Consider the following 27,617-nt stretch of genomic DNA (forward strand, 5'->3'; position numbering starts at 1 on the left):
TGTGTGTGTGTGTGTGTGTGTGTGTGTGTGTGTGTGTGTGTGTGTGTGTGTGTGTGTGTGCGTTGTACTGTGTATTCCTAGCCTCTTTTTTTTATTGGGCCACATGAAAGTCCAATTGAGATGGTCTGCTTTGCTCATTGAATCTAACCCAAAAGCCTTTCGAGTGCAGGCTGCTGCATTAGAGGTCCAGAACCACCTCTGTACCATTCAAGGTACATAGAGATGTACCTCTGGTCCAGATTACACCCCGGACCTAATAGATATGTAGAGCCAAATCTGGTGCCCATCTGCACTTGTAACATAATAAATAATAATAATAAATATATTTTGCCATCTGTGTATGTTTTTATCTTACGTTGATTACATGAAGCAACACAGAAGAAGAATCTTTATTTTTATAAAAGATGATGGAAAAAAGATGATGAGGATAAAGCTAATGAACTGTAAGTTGAATTTTATAAGTGTACTCTCAGCAGCAAAGGCTTGGGCAGGAATCAATAATCAACCCACATGTATGGGTGGAGTTGCAAATAAAAGACTACTTTTGGGGGGGAGGACCTGAACCATTTTACCTCTCTGAGCAGGGGTCTGCTACCTACTTAGCAGTTATGTTTACCGACCTACCGTTCGATTTAAAGGTAACCCAAACATGTAATGTGAACTGCGCTGACTTTCCTTTCAGTCAGAGCTGTCTCTCTTCACGTCTGCACTCATTAAACCTACACTCTCTTTCTCAGCTCTTAAGCATTCCCATGCGGTTTCAATACTTTGTCTAATGAAGCTCAATTAAAAAGAAAAAAGGTAATGAAAAATATTTACTCCAGTCCAATGAAGTGGCTGCTAAAGTCGATTGCTCCTCTTAATAAAAACCATATGCCTGTTCTTATAAAATTCTGTTTTTGTGGTGCAGCTTTTTAAGGCGTTCGAGTGTGTGCCAGAATGTGTATTATCTCCTGACACAGAGGACAGGGGGGTTGTGAGGGGTGATATATCAAAAGCAGCAGATCAGTGAATGAACATGATTTATGTTACAGGGAGAATTGTGCCAAATCAACTCATATCTACAGCTGTAGGTTTCGTGTGACTGCTGTGGTGTGGCTGTTTGTTTGTTACTCTGATTAGGAAAATGCTTGGGCTGAAGCCCCTAAAAGGGATCCTAGCATGGTATTGTTGAAGAACCACACCCTTACATTGTGGGGGGAGAAAGAGACCTTGTGAAGGGCTAGACCTAGACTTATTTAAGTGGCTTGCTATTCCTCTCTTTGCTTGACTGAACAAAAATACTAAATATCTCCTTTGGAATAATCATAGAAGTAGTTGAATACCCCAAGCTCTTTATTTCATGCTCGTTGGTGACATGAGAAGCTATAGTACACTAACTCTGTCAGAGGGAATAAAAAGCCTCGACCAATTTTATGTCAACATGAGTCCATCCTCCAAAGACCGTCCCTTTCCCAAGATGAGGGGACTGGCCCTTCAGTCGACCCATGCTATAGTGTTCCTGAACTTCCCAAAATGTCCATGGGAGTTTTTGGGGAAAAATACCACTTTCTCTGTGCCGGCCTCCCTACCGCTCCCTGAGAGCCTTCTCCGGTCCCCATCACTAGGCGTTCCCCTGGGTCTGCGTTGTGATTGGATCCAGATGGTGTGAGTGTGGAAGGGGACATGGCAGAAGAGTGTGGAGTCTTCTCTCCAGCTCTGATTGATAATAGCTAGGATGGCATTCCTCCCCCCAATCCATTTCTGTCTCGCTCGCTCGCTCACTTGCTCTTTCTCACTCTCTCACAGATTCAGTGGTGGAAAAAGTATCAAATTGTCATACTTGAGTAAAAGTAAAGATTCCTTCACAGAAAATGTCTCTAGAAAAAGTGAAAGTCACCCAGGTAAATACTACTTGAGTAAAAGTCTAAATGTATTTGGTTTTAAATATGCTTAAGTATCGAAAGTAAATGTAATTGCTTAAATATACTATCATTTCAAATTCTTTATATTAAGCCAACCAGACGGCACAATGTTTTTTATTTCATTTTTACGGATAGCCAGGGGCACAATCCAACACTCAGACATCATTTACAAACTAAGCATTTGTGTTTACTGAGTCCGCCAGATCAGAGGCAGTAGGGATGACCAGGGATCTTGATTAGTGTGTGAATTTGACAATTTTCCTGTCCTTCTAAGCATTCAAAATGTAAGTACTTTTGGGTGTCAGGGAAAATGTATGGAGTAAAAAATACAGAATTGTCTTTAGGAACGTAGTGAAGTAAAAGTAAAAGTTGTCAAAAATATAAATAGTGTAGTACAGATACCTGAAAAAATGACTTAAGTTGTACCTTAAAGTATTTTTACTTAAGTACTCTACACCGCTGCTCAGATTCCCTGTTCTAAGTTGCCATATGGGGAGAGTAGGGAGCACGACGGGGAGGGTTTGGGTAAACGGTTCAATGCTGGCCCGCTGCTTTACCTCTGCTTAGTGTTTAATGAACTATTTTACAAGGGGTAATAGTTACCATGCTTTATAGGTGCTGAAAATATCATTAGATTCCCCTTGGAGTGAAACTACGGGAAGGTTTCAGATAAATGTTCATATTCTTTACATTGTGAAGTGTTTGATATCTTTGTCATTCAGATGGCGGGCTAAAAGCATTGCCAAAACAAAAAACGGACAAGTATCAGTTTATCAAAGCCAGTATGATTTGATTTGCTGTTAAATGAGAAAATAAAAAATATAGGTATTTGATTATCCCCTTTCCTGCTAATAACCTGAACCTTAATAACTAACTCTTTCCTCAAACGTTGGTCCTCATGCTTTCCATCTGTAGCCTGTTATCACTGCTATTGCCCCCATAGATAGGCATTATAAATATCCTCCATAACCCATTTCCTCCCTTTCTCTCCTCAGGACCATGCAGTCACTGCAGACCTGTACCGTCCTGCTGGTTCTGAGCGTTCTGATTGGCCTGTCCTGGTCTCTGAACCCCAGGGACCCCAACGTGTGTAGCCTATGGGAGAGGTAAGTCAGAGTAGCTCATCTCATTTCATTGTACCAGAATAGAAGGGAGCACATTTTTTGTTTACACTGTTTAGTGTGTGAGAAAGAAATAGAAGTAGCAGCAGGTTTCATTGTAGCTAACTTGTTGTTCATTGTTGCACTTATCATTGAATATGTAGCACAAAATATGAACTTCAGGTTGTCTCAACTCCAGACCATGATGGGTCCGTTCTGTCAATATATTATTATGTCTGAGTACATTTTGTCCTTTCATGCAGCTTCACAACCTCAGTGAAGGAGTCGTACGCCCACCCTTATGACCAGGTGACAGAGGAACCTTGCTCTGAGCCACGCACCTCCTACAGATGCACCCGTCACAGGTAACACAGTCTGCCAACTCACTTCATGTTTACTTCCTGGTTGTGTCCATGAGGTCAGAGGGTAACGGGAAGTATTCTCTATTTGACTTTGTGTTGGCCAGGATCACCTATAAGACAGCATACAGACAGGCAGTGAAGATGGACTACCGCCGGAGGTACCAGTGTTGCCCTGGCTACTACGAGAGCAGAGACAAATGTGTCCGTAAGTTTAACGCCATGGCTTTTCTTTCTTAGCATATCAAAACAAACTTAGAAGATTCACTTGGTTTCATCAGTAGCATTTCAATTAATTACATTTCTACATATTTTGCCATCGATTTCTAGAATTCATCCAGTTTTGTGCTTGGTTGCTGAGTTGGTTACATTCTGCAGAGTTGACATGCATGGCTTACATAATCTATATTTCTTTATACTGTTCTTTATACTCACTCTCCACCAACCTTCTAGTCTACTTAAGAGTGTGTTTGTMTGTGRTTTTCATCACTAGCCCGCTGTACTAAGGAGTGTGTCCATGGGAGATGTGTTGCTCCAGACCGCTGCCAGTGTGAGGGAGGCTGGCGTGGCGACGACTGCTCCAGTGGTGCGTTACATCAACACACACACACACACACGCGCACACACACACACACACACACACACACACACACACACACACACACACACACACACACACACACACACACACACACACACACACACACTGCAGGAAATGACAAGTGACCATTACTCAAAAACTGATCCTCACACACAACACTCAATCACACATAGGGCTTTCCAATGGAAACAGCAAGGGACCAAATAAACAATGATGCGTCATTGAAGTAAGCCACAGCCCAGAAAACAGTTTATTAGACCAGGAGGACACTATGTCCCACTCCCTTCCTTTCACCTGCCATTTTATGCTACATAAAGTATATAACATCCCCAAAGCTTATACTGCATGCTTAGACCCAGGGCCCGGGATGTAAATCAATATTTTCCGTATTCTGTAAGTATACACTTTTGGAATCCTATGCTAAAAAATGTATAGTTTGCATATTCATTAAAAAAGCTTTATCACAGCACAGGATTAATGTTTTACATTTGATTTATCCCAGAAACATTTTATTAACCCAGAAACTTCTAGTTAATCAATGCCAGTGTTCTTCTGAACTCAACCAGGTCACAAGTACAGTGCTGAATGGAGGGCTTAACTTAAGCTGGTGGTGTATGATGCCTTCAGAGGGGCTGATGGGAAGGGGAAATGGAAAATGTTACCCCTCTCCCACTTTGTCTCTCTCTCCTTCTCTCTCTGGGCAAACGAGTGCTGGCCTCGGCCCCATACTGCTGAGTCCTATAATAAAGCCCACTGGCAGAATGAGAGCTGACACTTCCTGGAATAGATTCTTGTGTGTTGAGCTAGCTGTGGGAAATGAGAGAGAAAGGCTAAGGTTTAGCACTGGGAGCTGAGAGAAAAACGGAGGAAGAGGGAGAGAGAGATACCAAGAGAGAGGGGGAGAAGGGGGGGCAGAGGCAGCCAGAGAGAGCGCGAGAGAGAGAAGTGGACAAAGAGAAGGGGAGAGGAAGAAAGAGAGAGAAATAAATAAATAAATGTAGTTTAATAAGATATTGTTTTGGGAAGAGCGATTGTGATGGAATAATTCCTATTTGGTGAGGTTAGGGGGTTTGGATACAGAAAAGAAGACTGGTTGAGTTTTGATACTTAAGAATAGAGTGATATACTCTAGAAGGGTGTGTGAGAAAGAAGGGTATGGGGAAAAGAAGGACTGGATGTGGTTCAGTTAGATATGTGGGAGATAATGCTGTGGTTGGATGCAGACGTGACCTCCACCACCACTTGGACAATACACTTCGGGAAAGAAGATAAGTGTCCCACCTTATCTTAATGCATTCCATTTACAGTACAATGGAGACTTGCCATTTTTAAAGAGCGCATCAATCGAAAAAATGTCACTTTTGAACCCTGATCAGATGTAAACAAACATATCGACAATTTCTGTGAGAACAGGTCTGGGTTCTGTTATAAGTTGGGTAAGTGCAGAGGCTTGGGCACAGCCAGCTGGTCCTAGCACAGCTCTTCAAAGCCTAGGTGTCCAATCCATCATGTTTCACTCACCCACACTCATGGCTGACCTTGTCAGGCCTGGACTATGATAGCAGATAGTAGAAGGCCTAGTACCCTGCAGGTCCTAAATCTCCATTGGCGTCCTGGAGAACGCCTGTGTAAACATTATTGCTGCTCCAGCTGAGCTTCCCATAACTCAATGTGACACACACTCTAACTGCAGCCTCTCAGCGTCTCTCGCATGCCCACACAGGGAATGAGTAAACGTTTGATTCATTTAAACAAAGAAAAGAGAAAAAGGTCTTGTTCTGCGTTAGAGTAATAAACATTTCTCTGCTATGTGGTAGTTTACGCTCCAAACCCTAGTTTGGCCATACTGTCCCCCCCATTTCATTGTCAAAGAAGTTCTGCTTGAAACTGTGACACAGTACATACTGTATGTGACTGAAGGAAAGAGAGGTGGGTGGAAGATCTCATGATTAACTACATAGAAAAGATACCGTTCCTGTAGAAAATGTGTGTGCTTGCTTCAGCTGTCTCAAAGTATTTTTCTCATAGTAGAAAAAGTAGTAGTAGTTTCTACTGCAGTAGTAGTTGTGAATGAAGCAAGCACACTAGAATCCATTTAGAACCCTATGATTTGTTTGTGATCATTCCCCAATAACCTCAGTGAGACAAGTATCAATCTATCATTGAATGGTTGTCATCATGATAGTTAGTGAGATCATCACTTGTGTGCAAAGCATCAGTTACATCACCTGTATTGGATATCTTTTTCCCCCCATTGAATAGTGTTTGTACCCCGGTCAGTCTGCATTATTGATGAGACATTGGAGGAGTCAGTGTGTGTCCATGTGGGATCCTGGTTCTCGTGGAATCAGAAATGATCCCCCCTGACGCTCCTTAACTCTGATTGAAATCCAAACCCTGTGCGAATCACCGGTTTGCGATAACAGCCGGAGCCATCCCGAAAGGCCGCTGTCAAATTCTCAATTTTAACCTCATCCATCTTGTTGGCTCCATGCAAATCGCCCTTTCAATCATGAATCACAAGTCTGTAACATAAGATTCTGGAGCTATTAGGGCTAAAGTTGGACATAGACTATGTCTCTGTTTGTTAGAAATTCATGACTATACATGGATAGATACATTGTCCCTGGGGGAGTGATCTTTACCATTGTCTTCTACTCAGGTTCCTGTGCTGTTGTTGTTGGGATGAAACATGACAGTCCCAGTGGTCCAAATGGAATTTAATTGGATTTGTTTTTGTTAATGTGCATTGCAATGACATCACATATAGCATACAGTGTAACACCATACAACTACATCAGGTTAAGTTAATATAAAGAAAACCTTTTCAGAGATATCAGATGGAAAACGTTGTACACTGGCCCACTAGTCCACTGGTTTATGCATACATTAAAATTATTACATATATTTTGTTGTATGGGGTTTCTTTTTTTATGTGTCTGTCATCGTCTGTGTCTGTGTGCATCTTCCAGCCTGCGATGACAAACACTGGGGTCCAGGTTGTGGTCAGCTGTGTAAGTGTGAGAACGGTGGCCTGTGCAATCCTGTGACTGGTACCTGCCAGTGTCCTCCAGGCTACATTGGGCGCCGCTGCGAGGACCCCTGCCCACCAGGCACCTTTGGCAAGGGCTGTCTTCAGAAGTGCCAGTGTGGAACTGGGGGTTCCTGCGATAAAGTGACCGGAGAGTGCCTGTGTCGAGAACATTTCACTGGGACATTGTGAGTTGTAGAACTAACGCTCTCTCAAATAGGCCTACAGCAGTATGTATTAATATAAAATAAATAGAATGTTAAGGTTGGAAAGACAAAATGCAGAGGCAGTAGACTAATTGTTATACCATATCCCATGGCCTTATTTCATCCTACCAATGCAGGAAAAGAGCCCCTCTTAAAACACTAGGTTAGAGCATGAGTCATTAGTTACAACCTGTGTTTTAGATGCCCCTGAGGATGAGTAGAGAACCACTAGGAATTAGTGGAAACTATTTATATGAGGCAGCTGCCAATGTCAGAAATCAGCACAGCACTCTAAAGGGCCAACCACAAAAAAATGTGTTGATCCATGACCCAGGAAACAAAACTGCAAAATGTCAGCAACTAGGTAGATAATCTTGTGAATATGAACACTGTGTGGTTAAAAACTTGTAAAAGTTGCATATTAATTTGTTATTTTTAATCAAAGTTACGTCTTTAGCATCAAAATCATAGCGCATCTTGGATAATATCTATGTTTCACCTTGGTTACTTTCGTTGCACACTGGTGCACAGAACTATTTGTGCGTTTGGTGTTCTTCTATGAATAAACTCAAGCAACACGTTACCGGTCCTTCACTGATCCTGATGAACCCGTATAAGATGTTTTGTCAGCTGTATTTAGCTTACAAGGGCCATCAATGCTTTTGCCTTCTAGCCAAACTAAAGACAGCACATTTGCCAGCTAACACAGCTCTCAAAACATTCAAGGTCCCGACAGCTACATAATGCGCTTTTCTGAAATCTGATAAAAAATCTATTTAGCACCTTTCAACAGCTTCTTATCTCGTATTATTCCGGGATTTCTCTGGTCCGGTACACAAGTTGCTTTCTGCAAGCATGGACAACGGAAAGTGTAACAAATGTAACCAAGGTGTAACATGCCAACCTCATTGCTAGAGGAAATTACCCAAAATGCTATGATTTTGAAATTGTATCTTTGATTTATAATATTTAAGCAACGTGCAACTTTTACAAGTTTTGAACCACACAGTCCTCATACTCATAAAATGATCTACGTAATGACGTTGAAACTTTGCAGTTTTGTTTCCTGGGTCACGGAATGCCTTTTCTGAAGCCTTTTTTTGGTGGCAGTCCCTTTGACTATAAGCACTAGTAGAAGTGTTTGGCAATGTACCGCTATTGATGAATTCTACTGTGTACAGTTGAGTATTTGTTGCAAGTGCAGTCATTTTATTTGTCCTTCAACAACGTTCTCTGTATGTTTATACACTGAATCGCAAAGAGATTCTACTAAATTTAAAAAGATAGGAACTCGTTAACTTGTACCCTACATTTCCATCTCTACACAATCTGAGTTGAGCTGCCATTCATAGTTCTTTCCTCCATGTTCCTCAGCTGTGAGAAGGCATGCCCAAGGAGTCGATGCCTGCTGCGATGCCCGTGCCAGAACGGGGGCATCTGCCAGGGGAAGGGGATCTGTGCATGCCCCCCTGGGTGGACGGTACGTTTCCTGATCCCTACATTGACAAACAGCATCAGTGGGTCAACATGGAAATCTTTGTCTTTTCAGGTTATCAATCAGATCCCTCTTTTAATGTCATCATACCATGTACACTCGCTCTCTTTTTCTCTTTCTCTCCTCTCTTTTTCTCTCTTTCTCTGTCTTTCTCTCTCTTCCTCAGGGTGAGGTGTGTACAGAGCGCTGTGCAGAGGGCAGGTTTGGTCCTAACTGTGTCCACGAGTGTGTGTGTCACAACCGGGGCCACTGCGACCCTGAGACAGGCCAGTGCCAGTGTGCTGAAGGCTTCACTGGGAACAGGTGTGTGTGTTTTTCTAACTCGCTGCAGTAGAGACAGATACATGTGCCATATACTCAACCTGCGCCCATGGTTGGGTAGAAGTTGTTTATATCATACAGTTCATGTGTCTTTCATACAGGATATTAAATAGGATACAAATAGAATAGTTTCTGATTCAGTTCAAGCCAGAGATATGTTATTCCACTTTGGTTTCGGAGCTTGTCCTGATTTGTATGTATGTGTTGTATCTCCACAGGTGCAGTGAGGAGTGTCAGGTGGGTAGTTACGGGCGGGACTGTAAGGGTGTGTGCGACTGTGCCAACGGGTCTCGCTGCTATAACATAGACGGAGGCTGTCTGTGTGAGCCTGGCTTCAGTGGACCCCAGTGCAGAGAGAGGATGTGTAGACACGGCACCTACGGCCTTCACTGTGAACACACCTGCCTCTGCCACGACACACACACACTCAGGTATGAATCAACAGGGGGTACACACACACACCTGTCTCTTATACACATAACAATTACACACACACACACACACACACACACACACACACACACACACACACACACACACACACACACACACACACACACACACACACACACACATAATAGTTTTTACATGATTTTGTTGTTTATAATTCTTAGATTTGTTAAATTCTGTGTTAATTGTGCTCACCCATGTGACCATGTTTTCCTCTGTCCATTGGCTAGCTGTCACCCACTGAAAGGCGAGTGCACGTGCCAGCCAGGCTGGGCGGGGCTTTACTGCAACGAGACCTGCGCCCGTGGTTACTACAGCCATGGTTGCCTGGAGCCCTGCCTGTGTGTCAACGGAGGGGTGTGTGACAGTGTGAGCGGGCGCTGCCACTGTGCCCCTGGGTACACGGTGAGCGATTAGGACAGGCAACACTGAATGGGGCACAGGATGGCACTGACAATAACTAAACTAACATTTATTTGGGTTATTTTATTGAGATAATAAACATGCATGCAGAAATGTATATTCATATTGCATATATTCTGCTTTTCTGTTGTTGTGAGCTGTTACAACCTGCTTATGTCTGTTGCGTAGGGTGTTCACTGTGAGAGTCCTTGTAAGAGTGGTACCTATGGGAAGAACTGTTCTCTGGAGTGCTCCTGCTCCAACTCAGTGTACTGCTCTCCCATTGATGGGACCTGCTTCTGCAAAGAGGGTGAGTCACTGATAAGAGACAGTCTGACTGAGAGGGAATAGTCATAATATCTCTACTCCGATGGGACAAACAAACACACAGACATACTCAACGGTGTGAGTATGTCTGGGGCTACCTTATTGTATGAACCAGTCAGTTAGGGCGCGATTCCATCTGTGTCGCTGAAGCGTTACAGATTGGGCGATCTAAATTTAAACAGGATTTCCTTTTGAGCCGACATATGCAGCGTTTACCGTGAATGCAGTCACCGCTAACGTGGGAACATTGCCTTTAAAGTTCAATCACGCTGTAACGCTGAGCTACCGCGATACCGTTGGAATCTAGCCATAGGTATCAGAAGCAGACCTGTGTTTTGTTCCAAAGCGGCTGCTCCTCTTTACAGAAAGACGCTGAGACAAACATACAGGCTGACAGACACAGACATGTATGATTCCTTTACAAAATGTCCCTCTCTGTCTCTCTCCAGGCTGGCGAGGGCGGTACTGCTCCATACACTGTTCTAAGGGCACCTGGGGCCCGGGTTGCAACGCCACGTGCCAGTGCGCCAATGGGGCTTTGTGTAACTCAGCAGACGGATCCTGCACTTGCTCTCCAGGCTGGCAGGGGCCCCTGTGCGACCAACCATGCCCCGTAAGTGCCAGTATAATACTGTAGCTATAACGTTTGTTAAAAGGTAACATAATCTTAACATAACATAGGCCTGATGTGATTTTTTTCATTGCATAGATTAGTAATGTTACTCATACTATAATCACTGTCTTTATCTCTTTACTGTAGCTCATTCTGTGCATCCATAAGCCTATATTCTGGACTACCCCTTATCTTCAGTCCTCCTTTTCCTCAATGAGGATAATCTGCCAACTATGATGTATTTACAGTGTATCTTGCCAAAGTACAGTTTGCTTGACTCTGACTGTGCTGGCCAAATGGTTCAGGGATTCCCTTGACGATGCTTTCGTGGTTGGCATGTGTTTGCTGTACAGATGGGCACGTTCGGGCCAGGCTGCCTGAAGAGGTGTGACTGCCTAAACGCAGATGGCTGCCAGGGTGCCAGCGGGCAGTGCCAGTGTCTGCCAGGGTGGACTGGTAAGCACCGACGCCCCCGTTGAGTTTGTGTCAGCTTGGGATAGATCTGGAAATTAGTCAGTCCAATGTGATCTACAGGTTTTAACCTCTCTCTCTGTGTCTCTCTGTCTCTCTCTCTCTCTGTCTGTATTGTGTGTGCTTTTCTCTCTTAGGTGCCCGCTGTGCCCAGACATGCCCAGAGGGTACATGGGGACGTCACTGTAACCAGAGCTGCTTCTGTCAGAACAGCGCCACCTGTCTGCCACACAGCGGTGCCTGCGTTTGTCTCCCCGGTTACTGGGGACCCAACTGTCAACATAGTGAGTACAGAAAATGCTTGATATTGATGCCTGTATAAATAAGTAGAAAATGTCACTCTATCACCATCAATCTCATTCGTATGCTAAATTATGTGTCAAGTTTCTAAATTGTTATGAATCACCATAATCTCTCTCTTTCTCTCAGTGTGCAGTGCAGGTGTGTATGGTGACCAGTGCAGTATAACATGCCCGTCCTGTGCCCACTCCTCCTCCTGCCACCATGTCACAGGCCAGTGTGTGTGTACCCCCGGGTACACTGGAGCCCTTTGTGAACAAGGTCAGCACTAACCCATATCTCACCTATAGTCAAACTAGCATATATATAGAAGACCCGCAGCATCTTGGCATACTTTAGTGCTTTACATGTTCATTTTTTTAATGTGTGTATTATATTTAACCTTGACGTGTGTTTTGGTGTAATTCCTAGCCTGTCCAGCGGGTCTCTATGGTAAGCAATGTACTGGAGTGTGTAGATGTGCCCACAACTCATCGTGCCACCATCAGGATGGGTCCTGCCTCTGCCCCCCAGGATGGACAGGCCCTGACTGTACTCTACGTAAGTCTGGCTCAATGGATTTTTTACTGTATCACAACATATGCCCAACTTGACCTTTGCTGATTAAAATCAATGACTTTTTTTTTTTAAGAGTTCAAATTCACGAGTCATACTTTGAATCTCTGCCTGTGTCTCTAGAATGCCACCATGGGATGTTTGGCCTTAACTGTGCCCAAGTCTGCTCCTGCCCACCCAACTTCTACTGCGACCCACAGACAGGGGAGTGTGTGTGTGAATCAGGACCAGGGACCGACTGCAAAAAAGGTATGGTCTCCCCTTTACCCAATGAACAGTTACTAACCATACATCAGTTTACAAGCTAGTAATGACATACTGTTGCCCATAGCTACCAGACTATAATAGTTGTCTATTGAGTTGTCTATTGAATCTGCTACAATCCAGTTAAATAAGATGGTAATGAAACTTTGGTTATTATCTACCTAAGGCTATTCAGCATTAAGCATTGTTACAGTGATGACTGGAGGGCCTGTGACGGTGATGACCCTTGTTCTCTGTGCTCCACAGAACGCTTTGTGAGTATAATGGTGCCCGTGTCCCCGGGGGAGAGGGACTCATGGGGGGCCATCGCAGGCATCGTGCTGCTGGTCATGCTGGTGGTGCTGCTGCTGGCCCTGCTACTGCTCTACCGCCGCCGGCAGAAAGACAAGCAAGCCAACACACCGACAGTCTCCTTCTCCACCTCACGCACCGTCAACTCCGAATACGCAATACCAGGTACTGTATTGATACAGCGTTGGTTTAAAAGATTAGGTTAAAAAACAAATGTTTGCGAATAGTTTGACCACATAATATATCCATACTGTAGCGCTGGCTAGGTTACAGTTTCGGTTAGGATTCATACACAGTAATGTATTTTATATACAGTGCTTGTTATTGATGTCATGTCCCTTCTTGCTCCTCAGATGTTCCTCACAGCTACCACCACTACTACAACCCCAGCTATCACACATTGACTGGGAGCAGACCCCCTCTACCACACGTCCCCAACAACCAGGACCGCGCCATCAAGGAAAGTGTCATTACCATCACCTCCGTCTCGAGTCAACTCTGTTACACCCCTGTGTCCTTTATACAGGATATGCTCGTTTGAGAGGAGCTGTATGATTTCTGATTGGTTAATATTGGTGTCTTTCAAACAGAACACCAATAACCAGCTCTTCTGTGACGTGAAGAACATGGAGAGGGAGAGAGGCCTGTTCGGGGTGGAGAGCAATGCCACTTTGCCTGCAGACTGGAAACACCATGAGGCTCGCAAAGAACCAGGTCTGTCTTTTTTACTGCCTGTTTCAAACTGCCCGTTCTTTGCCAACTTTCATCCTCCATTTCATCACCTGGTGTTGATTTAATACCAAGACAGGATATTTGTCTTTTATGAGTTTGCTATAAATAAAATAGATTATGCAAAATGTTTTTTAATGTTTACAGGAGCTTTCAGCATTGACCGCAGTTATAGCTACAGTGCCAGCCTTGGGAAATATTACAACAAAGGTAGTTTTCCATGCTTCCTATATCCCTTTTCTCTTTCATTTCCAGCAACTCCAAGTTAACATGAAATATGCTTGCTTTTCTCTAGAACTACTCTAGGCAACATTTCCATCAATCCATTTTCACACATGCCTTCCTTTTGTGGCATATTTAACATAAAACATGCCTGAACTGTTGACCCATCACCAGATGACAAACTACATGTGACCTGGCTGACCCAGAGCCAGTCAGCTCCTCTGTTAACTTTTACACTCTGCCCCTTGTTAGTGACAGAACTAAAGGACACTGGGGTGGCAGCTAGCAGCAGTTCTCTGAACAGTGAGAACCCCTACGCCACCATTAAAGACCTGCCCGGCCTACCCTTCGGCCCTCCTGAGAGCAGCTACATGGAGATGAGGACGGCTATGCCCCATGAGAGGTCCTACACCGAGATCAGCCCTCCACCATTCAGCACAGCAACATTACGCAGAGGTGGGTTACTATACTGTTACTCAGGACCCTTCAAGACCCTTCCAATTTATATCAGTAGTATACACGGAATATCTGGCTATGCTAGCATGTAAAACAACAAAACAGACAATTCTCTATCACTATGTAAAATGTTTAGGTTTCACATAGCATACTCAGAAAAAAAATGAATAAATGTTAGACTGTGCAAATAGACAAATGAGATGGATGGGTTTCCGTAACACATGGTTGAATGGGCAGTACTGTTTTCATGGAAATGAAAGGAGGTCAAGTGAGGAAAGGGAGAGGGGAGGAAACCACAGGAATGGATTGGAAAGTCTCAGTATGAGGGCTGGAGAAAGGGTTGACCATAGCAATAACCTCATTCCTAGGCCAGGAGAATCATACTGTATATTTTATAGTATGATCCTTAATTTACCATTCACATTATTTGAGTAAACATAAAGACAATCAGAAATATAAACTCCAGTAGACAGATGACAATTACACTTATAATGTTTATTTCAAATTTTTCAGAGCGCAGTTCCCTTGGGCAGGTCCTGGAGCAGGAGCCCCATAATCACTATGACCTACCTGTGAACAGCCACATCCCAGGACACTATGACCTGCCACCTGTCCGACGCCCACCCTCTCCCGTACGCAGGAGACTGCCCCAATGACACCAGCCCTACTCTGAACATCACAACGCAGAAGAACTACTTTAAACTTTACTGCCATTCAAAAACATTGGTAGGAAGTTGTCTTGGGGTTATTCAAGGCTACAAAACAGTCAGTTGCAGCAGTGACAGTCAGGGCAACCTGAGAAAGACAGCAGATTATGCCAATGCTTCTGTCAGTGGGTTTACATAGTAACACTGCCCCCTGGTGGATTAAGGTGGCATTTTATCCACCGTTACACTCTTGTGATCCAGACTCAAGGGCCAAGGCATGTGGGGATAGGCTTTGAGAATGCCAGTATCGCAGTTTGAGGACATACATGCATGCATTCGAGTTTGACCAAACTTGGGATTCCTTCAAATGTTATTTTCATATTGCGGATAAAGGGACTTGGCTTTTGGAGCACATGATTTGGCATACAAGCCTTTTGACCAGAATTACATAAACCGGGACGGCAATTGAAAGGCATTTTTATATCTCCATGATGTCAGTAGTTTAGTATGATGTCCTCTCAAGCCCCTTTTCCCCTCCCCTATAGACAATAGAATGTCAGCTTCCAATTAGGGGAAATCCAGAGCACATTTGTACAGCTAGCTCCTCAGAATGTTTTTCAATGTAATCATGCAATATGTTGTATATAATGTACATTAAATGGCTTAACATTGTATGCACATGTTCAGAAGTATTTCATGCTCAGGTAGCTACTCTAATATCACACATCAAACCACAGATTACATTTTATTAAGAAGTCAACCACAAGACGGCATTTGTTGGGAAAATATTTTTACTTGTGTCATCTCGAACAGAAAAGGCTGGTAAATCATCACTAATACATTCTACCTGGATTGCATGGTTTTTCCATATTAGGTATAATCATTTCTTACAAATTCAATTGAGCATTATAGGACAATTTCTGTACAAATATGCAACTATAGCCAACATACTCTGTAAAATCTATAAATTCCATTGTCTTTAAAGACAAAATATCGCATATCTTTGGAATCGACACCTCATAATGCAAAAAAAAATACATAATTTCCAATGATCACTAGCAGGTATCAATAAGGCACTTGAGACATGATGAGAAAAGAAATATTGAAAAGTGACAAAAGTAATTATATATATATATATGTCTAGTAAAAAAGTATTATTGAGCTTCTCTAAGGTATGTCTGGGGCAGTGAGAATAATCAAAATTTCTCCAAATTGGTAGTGATAGAAATGTGTATGAAGTACAAAAAAAACTAAATGTTTCAAAAAGTATCAAGTATTCTCAGAAAAGCTTTACTGCTTATACATCCTATAAAAAGGCTGCCAGACTAGTGTACATGCCTCTATTAATATGCAGTGGATAAATCTTTGTAGATGATTGTAGCTCATTTTTGACATAGTTGTAAAGAAATAAGAAGCCCCCCCCCCCCCAAAAAAAAGAATAAACATGCCCAAAAGAAAAGTCACTAAGCTCAGAAAAACACAGCCATTATAATCCGTTAGTGGGAGAGAGGCCTCTGGACAATAGTTTCAAGACTACAATACATGAATACAGAGAATGTCAATGTAAAATTGGTATCATATGAGGAATAGATGGTTTAAGTTTCATTTAGGTTTCCTTCTCAAGTTAAATACTCTCTTCTGACCTACTGTGTAGTTCATTAATAAAGTAAACTTTTGGCCAGATAATACCATATAGTCCAACTACCCCTACGGGCCATTCAGGCTCAGGCTTACTTGTCCAAGGTTTACTTTCTATCTGTACCCATTCTTTCTGACACTACACCTGATACAAACAAAGTTACAGAACGTACACATTGTTGCACTACTGTCACGAGAAGGTAAGCATTGTACTTTCATTTAAATCAACACACTTCCAACTCAGACAATTTCTGTCTTTAGAGTCTGACAAACCAGAACATCTATTTCTCAAGCTGCCATTCCCTCAAACCTAAAAATGGAAAATCAACATTAGAAGGTTACAGTAACATTACTATAATCCATCTGGCAATTATCTCAGATTCAAAAAGCAAAAGAATCCCTACAAATCATATTTTTGTGTCTAGATCTGATGAGTTGCCCTACAGTACAACTACGTAAACAAAAAAGCGTGGCATAACTGTTTTGTCATACAAGACAAAGGTGAGGTCAGAGGTCAAACGAGACCGTACTCAACTTTACAATACAGTAGTACTTTGTCTTCCCCATGTGTGTGCTCATCTGGTTTGGGTTTCCTTTCTTTAACAACTACATACCTCTTTCAAGCCTGTGAAAACAAGTCACAATTTGGAACCTATATCCATATTACCATAGTTGTCTGATTGTTTCATGAGTAATAATATAGTGTGTATGTCATTCCATGAAAAACTACTGTCTTGTGTTCAGAAATATAAACCACTTGATGGCAGTGTCAAGTTTGAGCTCCTCTTTGTAACTATGGCTTTAGAATGACCAATCCCATCGCTCAGTCTAATACAAACCCCCATAATCCTCTAGCGGTCAGGGGGGGTTAACTCCACCTCCATTTAGTGATATTCAGGACATTCTATGGTAGTGTATTTGGAATACCAGGCCAGAGATCCCTGGTTCCAGCCCCCATGTCCACTGATTCATAGCAGGGTTTGCTGCTGTGCGTGTTTAGTGTTGACAGTTTAGACATGACGCAAAAGCCCACTATGGAGCAAAGTCCACTGTAATGGTTAAAGGTGCTTTCTGTGCCTCTCTCCCTAGATATGGCCCTAAACAGTGAAAGCATCTGCCCAGCCCACATGCAATAACTAGAATATACAAGCTCATATATCTGAAGTGAATACACAGCTCCTAAGCCCTTTGCCAAACACCAAAGGCAATCTAACCTGCAGATTATGTCATACAAAATAAGACAGATCATATATGAAACAAAGGAAATAAAAAAGTAATTTAAAAAAAGGCATCTCCCATCCATGTGTGGTGTGGGAGGTACTTGTCCAGGTGAGGTGGTGCCTGCCTGGCTTTACATGATGGAGCAGTTCTCCGGTCTGGGACCTCCCTGAGAAAGACAGGAAGTGACATAAGGGCGTTAGAGGAAGTGAGGGGACAGGAAGGGTCTGTTGTTATAACAGCAGGAGAAACAGGAAAACTGGGATAACAGTGTTGCTGTGCGCATGAGCGTACATGTGTCAGAGAGAGAGAGAGAGAATGAGGGGTGTTTGTGCTTTGAAACAGAAATAGTGTGTGTTAAGTGTCTTAAAATGTGTGTTGAAATGATATACATGATCAAACAGATGGAGTCCTACAGTACCTGTCTGGGTGAGTTGCTACCCATTATAAAGAGGGGAGACATCAGGCCCTCAGGCAGACCTCCTCCACTGCTGATGGAGCAGGAGCCACTGGACACCCCTGAGGTGGCACAGCTCTTATCAGACGGCTGGCCACACGAGCCACAGACCACCGTGCGGCTCCGCAGGTTGTACTCACTGTCCACACCGCACGCACTGTGGTTGCCCTGCAGAGGGAGACAGAGAACAGAAGTTTCCAACATTACTGGTAAATACTAACTGTAGCCACTGTGAGGCAGTGGTTCCTACATTTTTTAGCACTGGGACCCAGTAACGGTAAATACAAGTCTTTCCATTTTTCTTGTCACCCTTTAGAGAAGTATTTAAGTGCATCATCGCACACCCCTGGCATTGTTCGGTGACTAAATAAGTACTCTACATAAATTAACCTATTTTCATCTGAAACAGGGGATCCTGAACAACGTTTTGGCTCAATAGCCTTCCTCACAGTGCAAGTATAGTTTGAGTAATATATTTATCATCCTGAGCCTGTGTCTTTCATAAACAGTGAGACTCACATCATCGTCATCATCTTCCTGGAACAGGGTGCGTGTAACTTTCCTCTGTGCCATTTCCTATGGGAAATAGAGGCACAGAACAGTCAGTTTGTCAACCGGCAATGACGTGAGTAAGGTATTTTACCAAATCTCACATGTATTCAAATATGTAGGATAGGAAGTGGGATGATGTTGCCAAAAGAAAGACTGAACAGTCAACGGGACAATCGGAAGGTACAACTACAAACATGTGCATGTGACGTGTGTCTCTCACCTCTCCATTGGCGCTGACCAGGGTGGTTTGGAACAGGTCTCCGCTGCCCCATGAGTTCTGGGTCTTCCACACCAGGTCTGAGGGGGGGTTGTGGGTGCCGCCTGCTCCTGAAGCCCAAATCTACAGAGGGAAGAGGTACAGGACTGTCTGTTATGACCTCATCACATACTATAGTTACTTTACACACAAGCCCACATTGTGACAAACATGCTGCTCTCTGTTAGAATACACACTTCTCTCAACATGGTGTACTAAAAACTGAACACAAGCATAGTTGATGACAGTGCAGACATGACGAAGGTTTTACTCACTGTGACGGTTTGTCCTGCCTTGAGGTTGAATTTGGGGGGGAACTTGTAGATGATGGGGGTGCTGGTTCCCACCTGTCTCTTCACCTGCCAGTGGCCCAGAAGCTGGTCCTGAAGGAGAACAGATAGGCATCAAGTCTGTTTCAGCCAACGTCAACTAAAATCACTAGGTAGAAGAGATTGTCCTTACAACATCAACCTAACATGGTGTTTTACTACAGTAGCTTCCTTACAAAACCTGTGCATTTGACCATAACGGAAAGAATGCGACGCATCGTAGCAGAAAGCAGCCATTGTATGTCAAGCTGACCGATTAACTCCATACCTCATTGGCCTTGTTGCTGAGGCGGACGTACTTCCCCTCCAGGTCCACCTCGTCCACGGTGACGCGGCCGCTAGCGGAGGCCTGCTGGGCGATGCGTGTACGCGTCACGGCGCCCCCCGCCAGGCTGGAGGTCTCGCTGTCGTTGTCATTGAGCCGTCTCTTCTTGGCGCTGGCCGTGCCTGAGGAGTTGCGGGTGCTGCTGGTGGACTGGACCACTCGGGCGCTGTGGCTGTGTCCTGAGCCCGAGGTACGGGTGGTATGGGTGTGTGCTGAGCCCGAGCCGGTGGTACGGGACACGGTGACTCGGGTTGGGGGAGGGCTGGGGGACAGACGCAGTCTGGGGGGGGTGGCAGAGAAGAAGATTGTTGATACAAATCTAGTGTGGGTGTGTAGGTTACATGAGTTTATTTACTTCAGTCTGTGTGTAAATGTCTGTGTGTGGCTTTCAGTGTTCGTGTATGCATGATGTGTATTGTGCATATCTGTAATGTCTCCTCACCTCTCCTCCTCTCCCTCCAGCAGTTTACGGTAGGCGCTGATCTCCATGTCCAGGGCCAGTTTGATGTCCAGCAGCTCCTGGTATTCATCCAGCTGTTGCTGCATCCGCATGCGCATGTCTCCCATCTCCCTCTCCTTGTCCTCCAGGCGCCGGCGCATCATGTCCCGCTCCCGGGCCAGGGACTCCTCCAGCTCACGCACCCTGGCCTCCCTCGCCGCCAGCTAACACACAGAGGGTTGATACCCCGGTTAGACCAACCAAAAGTGCCATATTTGACAGAGATGAGATGAACTGCGCTAATACTTTGTATTAGAGCCAACACTAAAGCTAAGATAACAGCTGTCAGAGCTCCACAGTATGGAGATATATGGTAAGAGACTTCTGTGATTGACAGGGTGCAGCCGTACCTGTTTCTGCAGCTGGCTGAGCTGGGAGGACATGCCCTCCATCCGCACGCGAGTCTGCTGCAGCTCCTCGTGGGCCGCTCCCACCAGGGTACTGTTCCTGTCTGCGGAGTGACGGGCGTTCTCCAGCTGAGACACACACAGGGCCAGAGAGGTCAGAACAAAACCCTGATACATGTGTCTGTGCTAGGTTGGCACTGGGCCAATGAAAGGATGTTGAATGATGCATGGACAGTACTACCGATTTCAACTGGATGGACAGCTTAGTGAAATTAAAATGAAATAACACTACCGATTTGAACTGATTTACTTCTAGTCCACGTTTGAGCTGGCAGTGTGGACCCGTGGGTTGTGCTCCCTACCTTGGAGGTGTAGGTCTTTTCGATCTCCTCCTTGTAGATGCGGACCTGCTCCTCATGCTGGGCTCTCAGCTCCATCAGGGCCTCGGCCAGCTTACTCTCATAATCCTGCTTTGTTCCTGCACTGTCAATCTCCACCATGCGAGACTCGTGCCTGCGCTTGGACTCCCTCAGCTCCTGCAGGGAGATAGACGGTACAGGCATACTTGAGTTATAGAAGAGGGTGTGAAGAGGTAACCTCATAAAACAGACTGATCTTGGTGTTCCATCAGTCTAGTTTACAAGGCTAGTGAAGAGGATAGATGAGGAAACAAAAGAGGGGAGAGAAAAAGAGTGAGAGATGAGGAGCAGATCAGAGGGGAAAAAATAAAGTCTGAGGTAAAAAGAGAGAGAGGTCAAGGGAGAAAAGGAGAGATAGTGTAAGAGTGTAAGGTAAGAGAGAGAGAGAGAGAGACTCACCTCTCCGTAGATGTTCTTCTGGAACTGCAGTTCTTCCTTGAGGGTCTGCAGGCGGTTCTCAGCGTCCACTCTCCTCAGCATCTCATCCTGAAGCTGCTTCTTAGCATCGCTCAGACCGGTCTCCAGCTAAGGGACAGAGAGTTTAAAGTTTGATGTTTATCTTTAGGGTTCTGTTAGATTAGATCAATAATGAATCATTTGTTGATCTCTAATCACTCTAGTTATCAAAATCGCTTTAGTGAGGAGGAATAGAGGAGCTGCATGTAAGATGTGAAAGCATGACTGGGTGAAACTATAGTTCACTTATGTGACCAGAAGGTGGCGTAGGAATATTATTCATTTCAGAGTTCATTGAGAACAATCCACGGTGATGCACTGACCTTGTTACAGCACTAACCCAAAAGTCATATTCACAATTGATAGTTCTTGAAAAGTATTTTTTTTTATATATACACTGGAAGATTATTACATTTTTGGATCAATAATATGCAGTTTGAACCCTGGACCTGAGGAGAGAGTATGTAGTATGTGTAGAATTCAGAGATGTCCATTAGGCCTTTACCACTAGTCTCTTACCTTGGCTAGCTGGGCCTTCAGGTCCCTGATCTCAGCATCTAGAGAGCGTTTCTCCCCCAGGGCAGTGGACAGAGAGGCATCTTTAGAGTTCAACAGAGCCTCTAGATCCCTCAGCCGGGCCAGAGCTGCCTCCAGGTCCGACTCCTTCTTCCCATTTCTGTTGAGACCAGTAGACAAATATATCAGTTCCCTGTTTCACTAACATGGTCTGTGTTTGAGCAACTTGTGTCTAATACAGTATGATTACAATAAAAGCTGTTATGCATTTAGGCTCTTAAAAAGCGTCAAACTGTTTAGTAACCTCTGTACACAAACTTCCCATTGACAAGCATTATCCACATAGGTTCCGATTCTGGGATAACATACTCACTACCACTATCTATGAAAGACTCATGAATGCCTTGAGCTGTCCTTAACTGAACTCCCATCATACTGAATAAATTAATTGACAGGAACATAATTTAAATCAAGCTCACGTGTTCTAAATAAAAGGCCAACATAGTCACTCCTGAGGGAATCCCAGTTAAATCAAACATAGTGGCTGCAGATCCAACTTTTCCCCTCAGCGCATATCCCGACCACATTCTGCGCATGTGTTTCTTTACCTCTACTTTACACACATTTTTGTGGTCTCCTTCCCTTCACATGGTAATTCTTCAAGTGTTAATGCTGAAATGCCCATGCAGCATCTGCATTCCAACCATTTGAGCTCAATCAGTTAAATATTTACATTTGAGTCATTTAGCAGATGCTCTTATCCAGGGCGACTTAACAGGATCAATTAGGGTTAAGTGCCTTGCTCAAAAGGACATCAGATTTTTAACCTAGTCAGCTCAGGGATTCCAACCAGCTACCCGTCGGTTACTGGCCCAACGTACTTCATGGGGATATGCAATTAGATCTTGAGTTATGAAGTTGTCTACAGTGTTGTTTTGAATGATAAACAGTGAGCAGATTCGAGAGCAGATGGTGTTAAACTGTAGCATAGCTTACTTGTGTATTTTGCCTAGTCGCTTTTTAGTTTTGGCCACGAGAGAAAAATGCGGTGGTGTTTTGTCCTTACAGTAACGTTATACTATGCTATTATATTCGGTTATGGAGAATACTATCATTATGTGATCTTGCAGCCATTGATTCAGCTTTGGTCTAACTTTATTAAAACGAGCACTATTCGCAATAGTAGCCTGTTCTCTACGAGTAGAGCAGAGATGCGAAAAGTTGAAAATAAACATGCGCAGAAGCTTCGAGACTTTCCGGAAATTTGGACCGCAGCCACGGCTTAAATCAAAAACGTTCACATTTGTTGTTTGTATGTGTGTGTTTTTTGTGTCCAACCTCTAAAGCAGGCATCAATTTGCAGTAGTGGTAAAAAACTGAAACTTGGACCCAGACCGTGGAAAAACTATATAGCCAAACAGAAGAGGATGGGAAAGTGGTAGCTTGAGCTTCATACCAGTTTGGCAAAGGCGCTCATTGAAAGCCAAACAGGAAATAGATTCCCCGTTATTACATTTGGCCCTTGCATTTCAATGTTCATGATCACTAATGACGTCCATCTGCTTGGGAGATGGCTTCCAGACCACTAACCCACCACTCATGCTCCCCCAGCCACTGCCAGCCTACAACAACCCTCTCTACTTCCAAATGTATGCATGAATTCAATAAAAGACACACACAAAATCGGAACCATATGTACACGCCTACACCAGTACAAGAACACACATAAAATCTACAATGGAGTAGAAATACGCTCTGCCACATACAGACTAGCCCTTGTCCCTTCTCAGATTTCACAAAGGCCCAGAGAGCACTAATGTTCAGCAGGGTGAGTGATTGATGGACTAACAGTTGGCATCCAACCACATTTACCGGCACCAGCCACCCAGACAGCCCCCACCATTTGCATGAAAACAAAGACCCAACAACATCCTTCATGCACAGGAACACAAACACCCATACATATACTACAGTGATAATGGACAAGATCCAGCAATTAAAATCTACATTGTCTGCATATTTAATCAATAATAGCTTAGCTATACATGTGGCAGTACACTGCCTACTCTGATCTGACTTAATTCAACCATTATTCTTGATTTCTAGAGGCTTAAGGAAACTCTACCCCGGTCTAGATTTGATTGGGCTCTACTCGTTAGACTTTATGACAGACACTGGGGTCATATTTAGCTTATTTTCCGCCTGTGTGGATGGAGAGGACCAGTCTAACAGCTTGTACTGATAAGCCTGACTGACAGAGAAACACAGGAGAGCTCAGTGGAATGTGAACAAGGACTCATGTGAGGAATGTGCTGGTACTGTCGCCAGACAAGGCCAGGCAGAAGTGAAGAGAGATGGAAGGTTTTTTTTCTGGAAGAGAGGGATAAGAAAAAAGGAATTATTTCCGGTCGGCTCCTGTGCTGAAATATTTCCACTGAACTGCAACAAGAGCCACTGTTTTAGATAGGCCTAGCTCTTATGTCACAGATGCTCACACATACACAGGCCCTCATACACCCAGGTACTTGGAGGGCATAAGACAAGGTAGTGTGAAGACATGTCCCACTAAATGCAACCTCTCAACCAAAAACAAGCGAATCAAGATGGACAGCTTAGTGACTGGGGGCAAACGAAACAGCAGTTACTCTACTGTTATTGTTTTTTTTACAACCTACGTTCAACAATATTTGTTACGTTTAACCACCTTTGGTGGGGCCAGGTTCCCTCTGGCTTATAGCCTAACTGTGGCCCTAATGAAGTTACTGTTCCAATGGTTGGAGGGTGTCGTTTGTGTGGAATATTTTATAATAGTCATTCAAATATAATAGACATGGGAGAACCCAGAATAACCCAACGTAGGGCTGTTAGTCCTGTGTTATTAGGCATGAGTGTGAGTTTGTGTGTCTGCATGTGTGTTTAGCCCAACTTGCACACTGAGTTGGAACAGTAAAGCACTTGTGTCCAGATATTCAGTGTTTAAATAAGACATGTAAACATTTTTGTGCTGGGGCTCCATTAATGCCTCCAGAACTGTAGCTTGTGTGTGGGTGGTGGCCATTTATTATGACTAAATGGGCTATGTGGATCAGCTCTGGTACTGAACCTATGGTGATATAGAATGTAAATATAAGCATGTATATGATATTATCTCATGAATGGCTAGTAGCTCCCGAGTGGCGCAGCGGTCTATGGCACTGCATCTCAGCGCTAGAGGCATCACTACAGACCCTGGTTCGATTCCAGGCTGTATCACAACCCGGTCGTAATGGGAGTCCCATAGGGCGGCGCACAATTGGCCCAGCATCGTCCGGGTTAGGGTTTGGCCGGGGTAGGCCGTCATTGTAAATAAGAATTTGTTCTTAACTGACTTGCCTAGTTAAATAAAATAAAAATAATAAAAAAGTAAACATCGAATGGCTTTAAGATGATATAGGACATCGTAATACAGGCGGCCTGGCTGTGATGACATAGAATGTGAATGACCTGAGTATGGCAATATTGGGTGTGATGTGTGTCAGTAACTTTGTTCATCAGCTGTAGTGCTGAGGATATAGGTGATAATGAATATGAATGGCATTGTTGATCCGCTCTAGTGTTGAGGATATGGATGCCTGTGTATCCATGACTGCCAGTAAGGCTGCAATGCGTTTGTTTGCTCCAGGATGTTGACTTAACGGAACGCATGACCTGTTTGGGTGGACATGGTTGAACGTCATACCTGAGTGCGTGAATGTGTGTGTGCAAACTGAATACATTTATAGAGCAAAATGTACTTCGAATTAAGTTTACATTTGAATCCATCCAAACTTGGACCACACCTCAGAAACCGGTGTGGATGGAAGTCTGTTTATCAAAACAGCATGTGTTGGATGTGGACAGTTTATGCAACTGAATTTTAGGGGATAAAATAACCTAACCGGTGTACTGTATTTATAGCATATAGGGTGTGATGTGTTTTATTGTCACAATTACTCATAGGACATTGATCCGGGCATCTAGAGACCATGTAAAGAAAAGGAGTTAAAGAAGTCTACAGTTAACGGTCTGATTTAGATAAGAGAAATAGTCGATGATGCTTTGAACACACTGTAGCCCGACTTTCTCCTGTGCACATTACTGTTGTGATAATCTTGGTTACCCAGAAGTAAAATTCTCTTGCGAAAGTTTTCAATTCCTGTGTTACTTCTGGGGGGAATGGCATTAACAATTGTGATTATCTTTGTGCAAAGGAAGGAAGTGAAGTTTCCTCCCTCGGAAACGGAAACTCTTGGCCAAACCCCTGCCTTCCGCTAATTTCCTCAGTGTTTATCATGGCCAAAATGCACATTTTAGTTCAGGAATTTTTACGTAGAGACAATTTTGACTTTGTGGCTGTGTAATCTAGTGGAAACCGTCTATCGTCCACACATGGGCTTGAAAATCGACCACACCAGTTTAAGCACCGCCTTCGCCCTATCCTGATTCGTCCAAGTAATCAACGACAAAAACCCCAAACCAGGAACTACTGCTGCTCGTAACCAAATAATTCTGTGAGCCTTGACAGATTCACGCTGTTTCATCTGTCCACAAGAGATTACTGTTGTGACAACAGTGTTATATCAAAGCTCACACGACTTTAAAAAAGGGCAAAGGACAAAGAGCTGTCTCGAAACGTTTTCCAGTATACATAGTGAGCAGCAGAGCTACTGCTGAATGACAGTTTAGTGAGTGTGTGAGAGAGAGGGAGAGGGAGAAAAGGGGAGGAATAATAAAACGGAGGAATGTGTTGGTTCAGCCTCCACTCGAGTGACTCACTGCTATCTTTGTCCACCTCATTCCTTCACTCTTGGGTGACTCACTGCTATCTTTGTCCACCTCATTGACGACAATGGAGCGAGCCCACCCCCCCCAAAAAAAACAACGGAAAACCCACAATCCTGGCTATTTTGCTGTGCCGTTGCTATGACAACAGAGGCCTACTCATCTAAAGTATGGCATTTCCCCACATTTTGGATGGAAATGGATAAACACGTAGAATTTCACTGCCGATGCTTACTTTGAGCATATTTCAGAGCTAAACTCTGTTGAAAAAGTTTCCTCCCTCATAGGCCTATTTGGAAAAGCTTTCCTGTTAGGCTCCTGGTGGAAAATCTAGCCTATAATTACTACAATATGACAGATGCATCATGCGGGAATACCCACAAAGTCTTAAAGTCCTTTAATGTCCTGGCAGCAGTAATGCCTAAATAATGATTCACTATGAAAACCAGCCAGAAACCAGAGACCATGTCTGTTTCCCATGAAGTTGATGTTAAACAGATCATTCATTGTATGCACTCTATATCATATTTGAAAGGGTAGGAAGCATATGAACAATACTAGACACTTCATTTTAACCAGGGATACATACAGTTCACATCCAAATGACGTTTTACACATAACTACTACAGCAGCATGATTATAGACAACTATGAACGCTCCTATACTGCGCGTGCGTGCGCACCCATCCTATGGTCCCCTCATACTACCACACCCACTTTCTGACTCTCACTCTGTTACGCACAGTAAATTACTTGCTCAGTTCCCTGACCTTGTAAACACAGCCATTTCCCCATCAGTGCAGGCTAACGGGCTAACAGTGCACTGTAGTGAGGCAGTCAATGCTAAATCACCCCACTAATGGGAAAGGCCAAATCTCAATGGAGTCACACAGTCAATCAGGCAGTGCAAAAAGCCCTCTGGCCTCTCTGTGCTATTAGAGGGTCTGTTAGGAATGAGAATGTAATCCCCCCCCTCCCTCTCCGGTGTTACTACAGTCTTCCAGTGCAGAGTTGTAATGGTTGATTGATCTTATTGGTACGGTGCGCTACTAAGGAAAGACA

The 27,617-nt window shown here is 43.8% G+C and overlaps 2 protein-coding genes across 4 annotated transcripts in view; one reads left to right on the forward strand and one right to left on the reverse strand.

The window, feature by feature from the left end:
* pear1 (platelet endothelial aggregation receptor 1) overlaps positions 1-16,168 on the forward strand; it is a 36,749-nt gene extending 20,581 nt beyond the window's left edge. The window contains exons 2-23 of one of the 2 annotated variants that reach the window (XM_070437425.1): positions 2,900-3,010; positions 3,268-3,369; positions 3,471-3,571; positions 3,857-3,949; positions 6,937-7,183; positions 8,576-8,681; positions 8,863-8,999; positions 9,236-9,448; positions 9,698-9,872; positions 10,059-10,179; positions 10,646-10,809; positions 11,163-11,265; positions 11,418-11,564; positions 11,710-11,841; positions 11,992-12,120; positions 12,259-12,384; positions 12,646-12,855; positions 13,044-13,148; positions 13,279-13,404; positions 13,567-13,629; positions 13,894-14,097; positions 14,611-16,168. In XM_070437425.1, coding sequence (XP_070293526.1) covers positions 2,904-3,010; positions 3,268-3,369; positions 3,471-3,571; positions 3,857-3,949; positions 6,937-7,183; positions 8,576-8,681; positions 8,863-8,999; positions 9,236-9,448; positions 9,698-9,872; positions 10,059-10,179; positions 10,646-10,809; positions 11,163-11,265; positions 11,418-11,564; positions 11,710-11,841; positions 11,992-12,120; positions 12,259-12,384; positions 12,646-12,855; positions 13,044-13,148; positions 13,279-13,404; positions 13,567-13,629; positions 13,894-14,097; positions 14,611-14,753 — 3,054 coding nt within the window. In that variant the 5' untranslated portion in view covers positions 2,900-2,903 and the 3' untranslated portion in view covers positions 14,754-16,168. The remainder of the gene's footprint in view (positions 1-2,899; positions 3,011-3,267; positions 3,370-3,470; positions 3,572-3,856; positions 3,950-6,936; positions 7,184-8,575; positions 8,682-8,862; positions 9,000-9,235; positions 9,449-9,697; positions 9,873-10,058; positions 10,180-10,645; positions 10,810-11,162; positions 11,266-11,417; positions 11,565-11,709; positions 11,842-11,991; positions 12,121-12,258; positions 12,385-12,645; positions 12,856-13,043; positions 13,149-13,278; positions 13,405-13,566; positions 13,630-13,893; positions 14,098-14,610) is intronic. The other variant, XM_070437426.1, reaches the window with a different exon arrangement.
* The window catches only part of lmna (lamin A), a 29,749-nt gene continuing 17,649 nt past the window's right edge, over positions 15,518-27,617 (reverse strand). For both annotated transcript variants that reach the window (XM_070437427.1, XM_023980571.2), the window contains 11 exons: positions 21,760-21,916; positions 21,184-21,309; positions 20,728-20,901; positions 20,369-20,494; positions 19,962-20,182; positions 19,463-19,799; positions 19,141-19,248; positions 18,830-18,949; positions 18,577-18,633; positions 18,022-18,225; positions 15,518-17,769 (listed from right to left, as the gene is read on the reverse strand). In XM_070437427.1, coding sequence (XP_070293528.1) covers positions 17,734-17,769; positions 18,022-18,225; positions 18,577-18,633; positions 18,830-18,949; positions 19,141-19,248; positions 19,463-19,799; positions 19,962-20,182; positions 20,369-20,494; positions 20,728-20,901; positions 21,184-21,309; positions 21,760-21,916 — 1,666 coding nt within the window. In that variant the 3' untranslated portion in view covers positions 15,518-17,733. The remainder of the gene's footprint in view (positions 17,770-18,021; positions 18,226-18,576; positions 18,634-18,829; positions 18,950-19,140; positions 19,249-19,462; positions 19,800-19,961; positions 20,183-20,368; positions 20,495-20,727; positions 20,902-21,183; positions 21,310-21,759; positions 21,917-27,617) is intronic.

The sequence above is a fragment of the Salvelinus sp. IW2-2015 genome, linkage group LG35 (assembly GCF_002910315.2).
Source record: "Salvelinus sp. IW2-2015 linkage group LG35, ASM291031v2, whole genome shotgun sequence".
NCBI lineage: Eukaryota > Metazoa > Chordata > Actinopteri > Salmoniformes > Salmonidae > Salvelinus > Salvelinus sp. IW2-2015.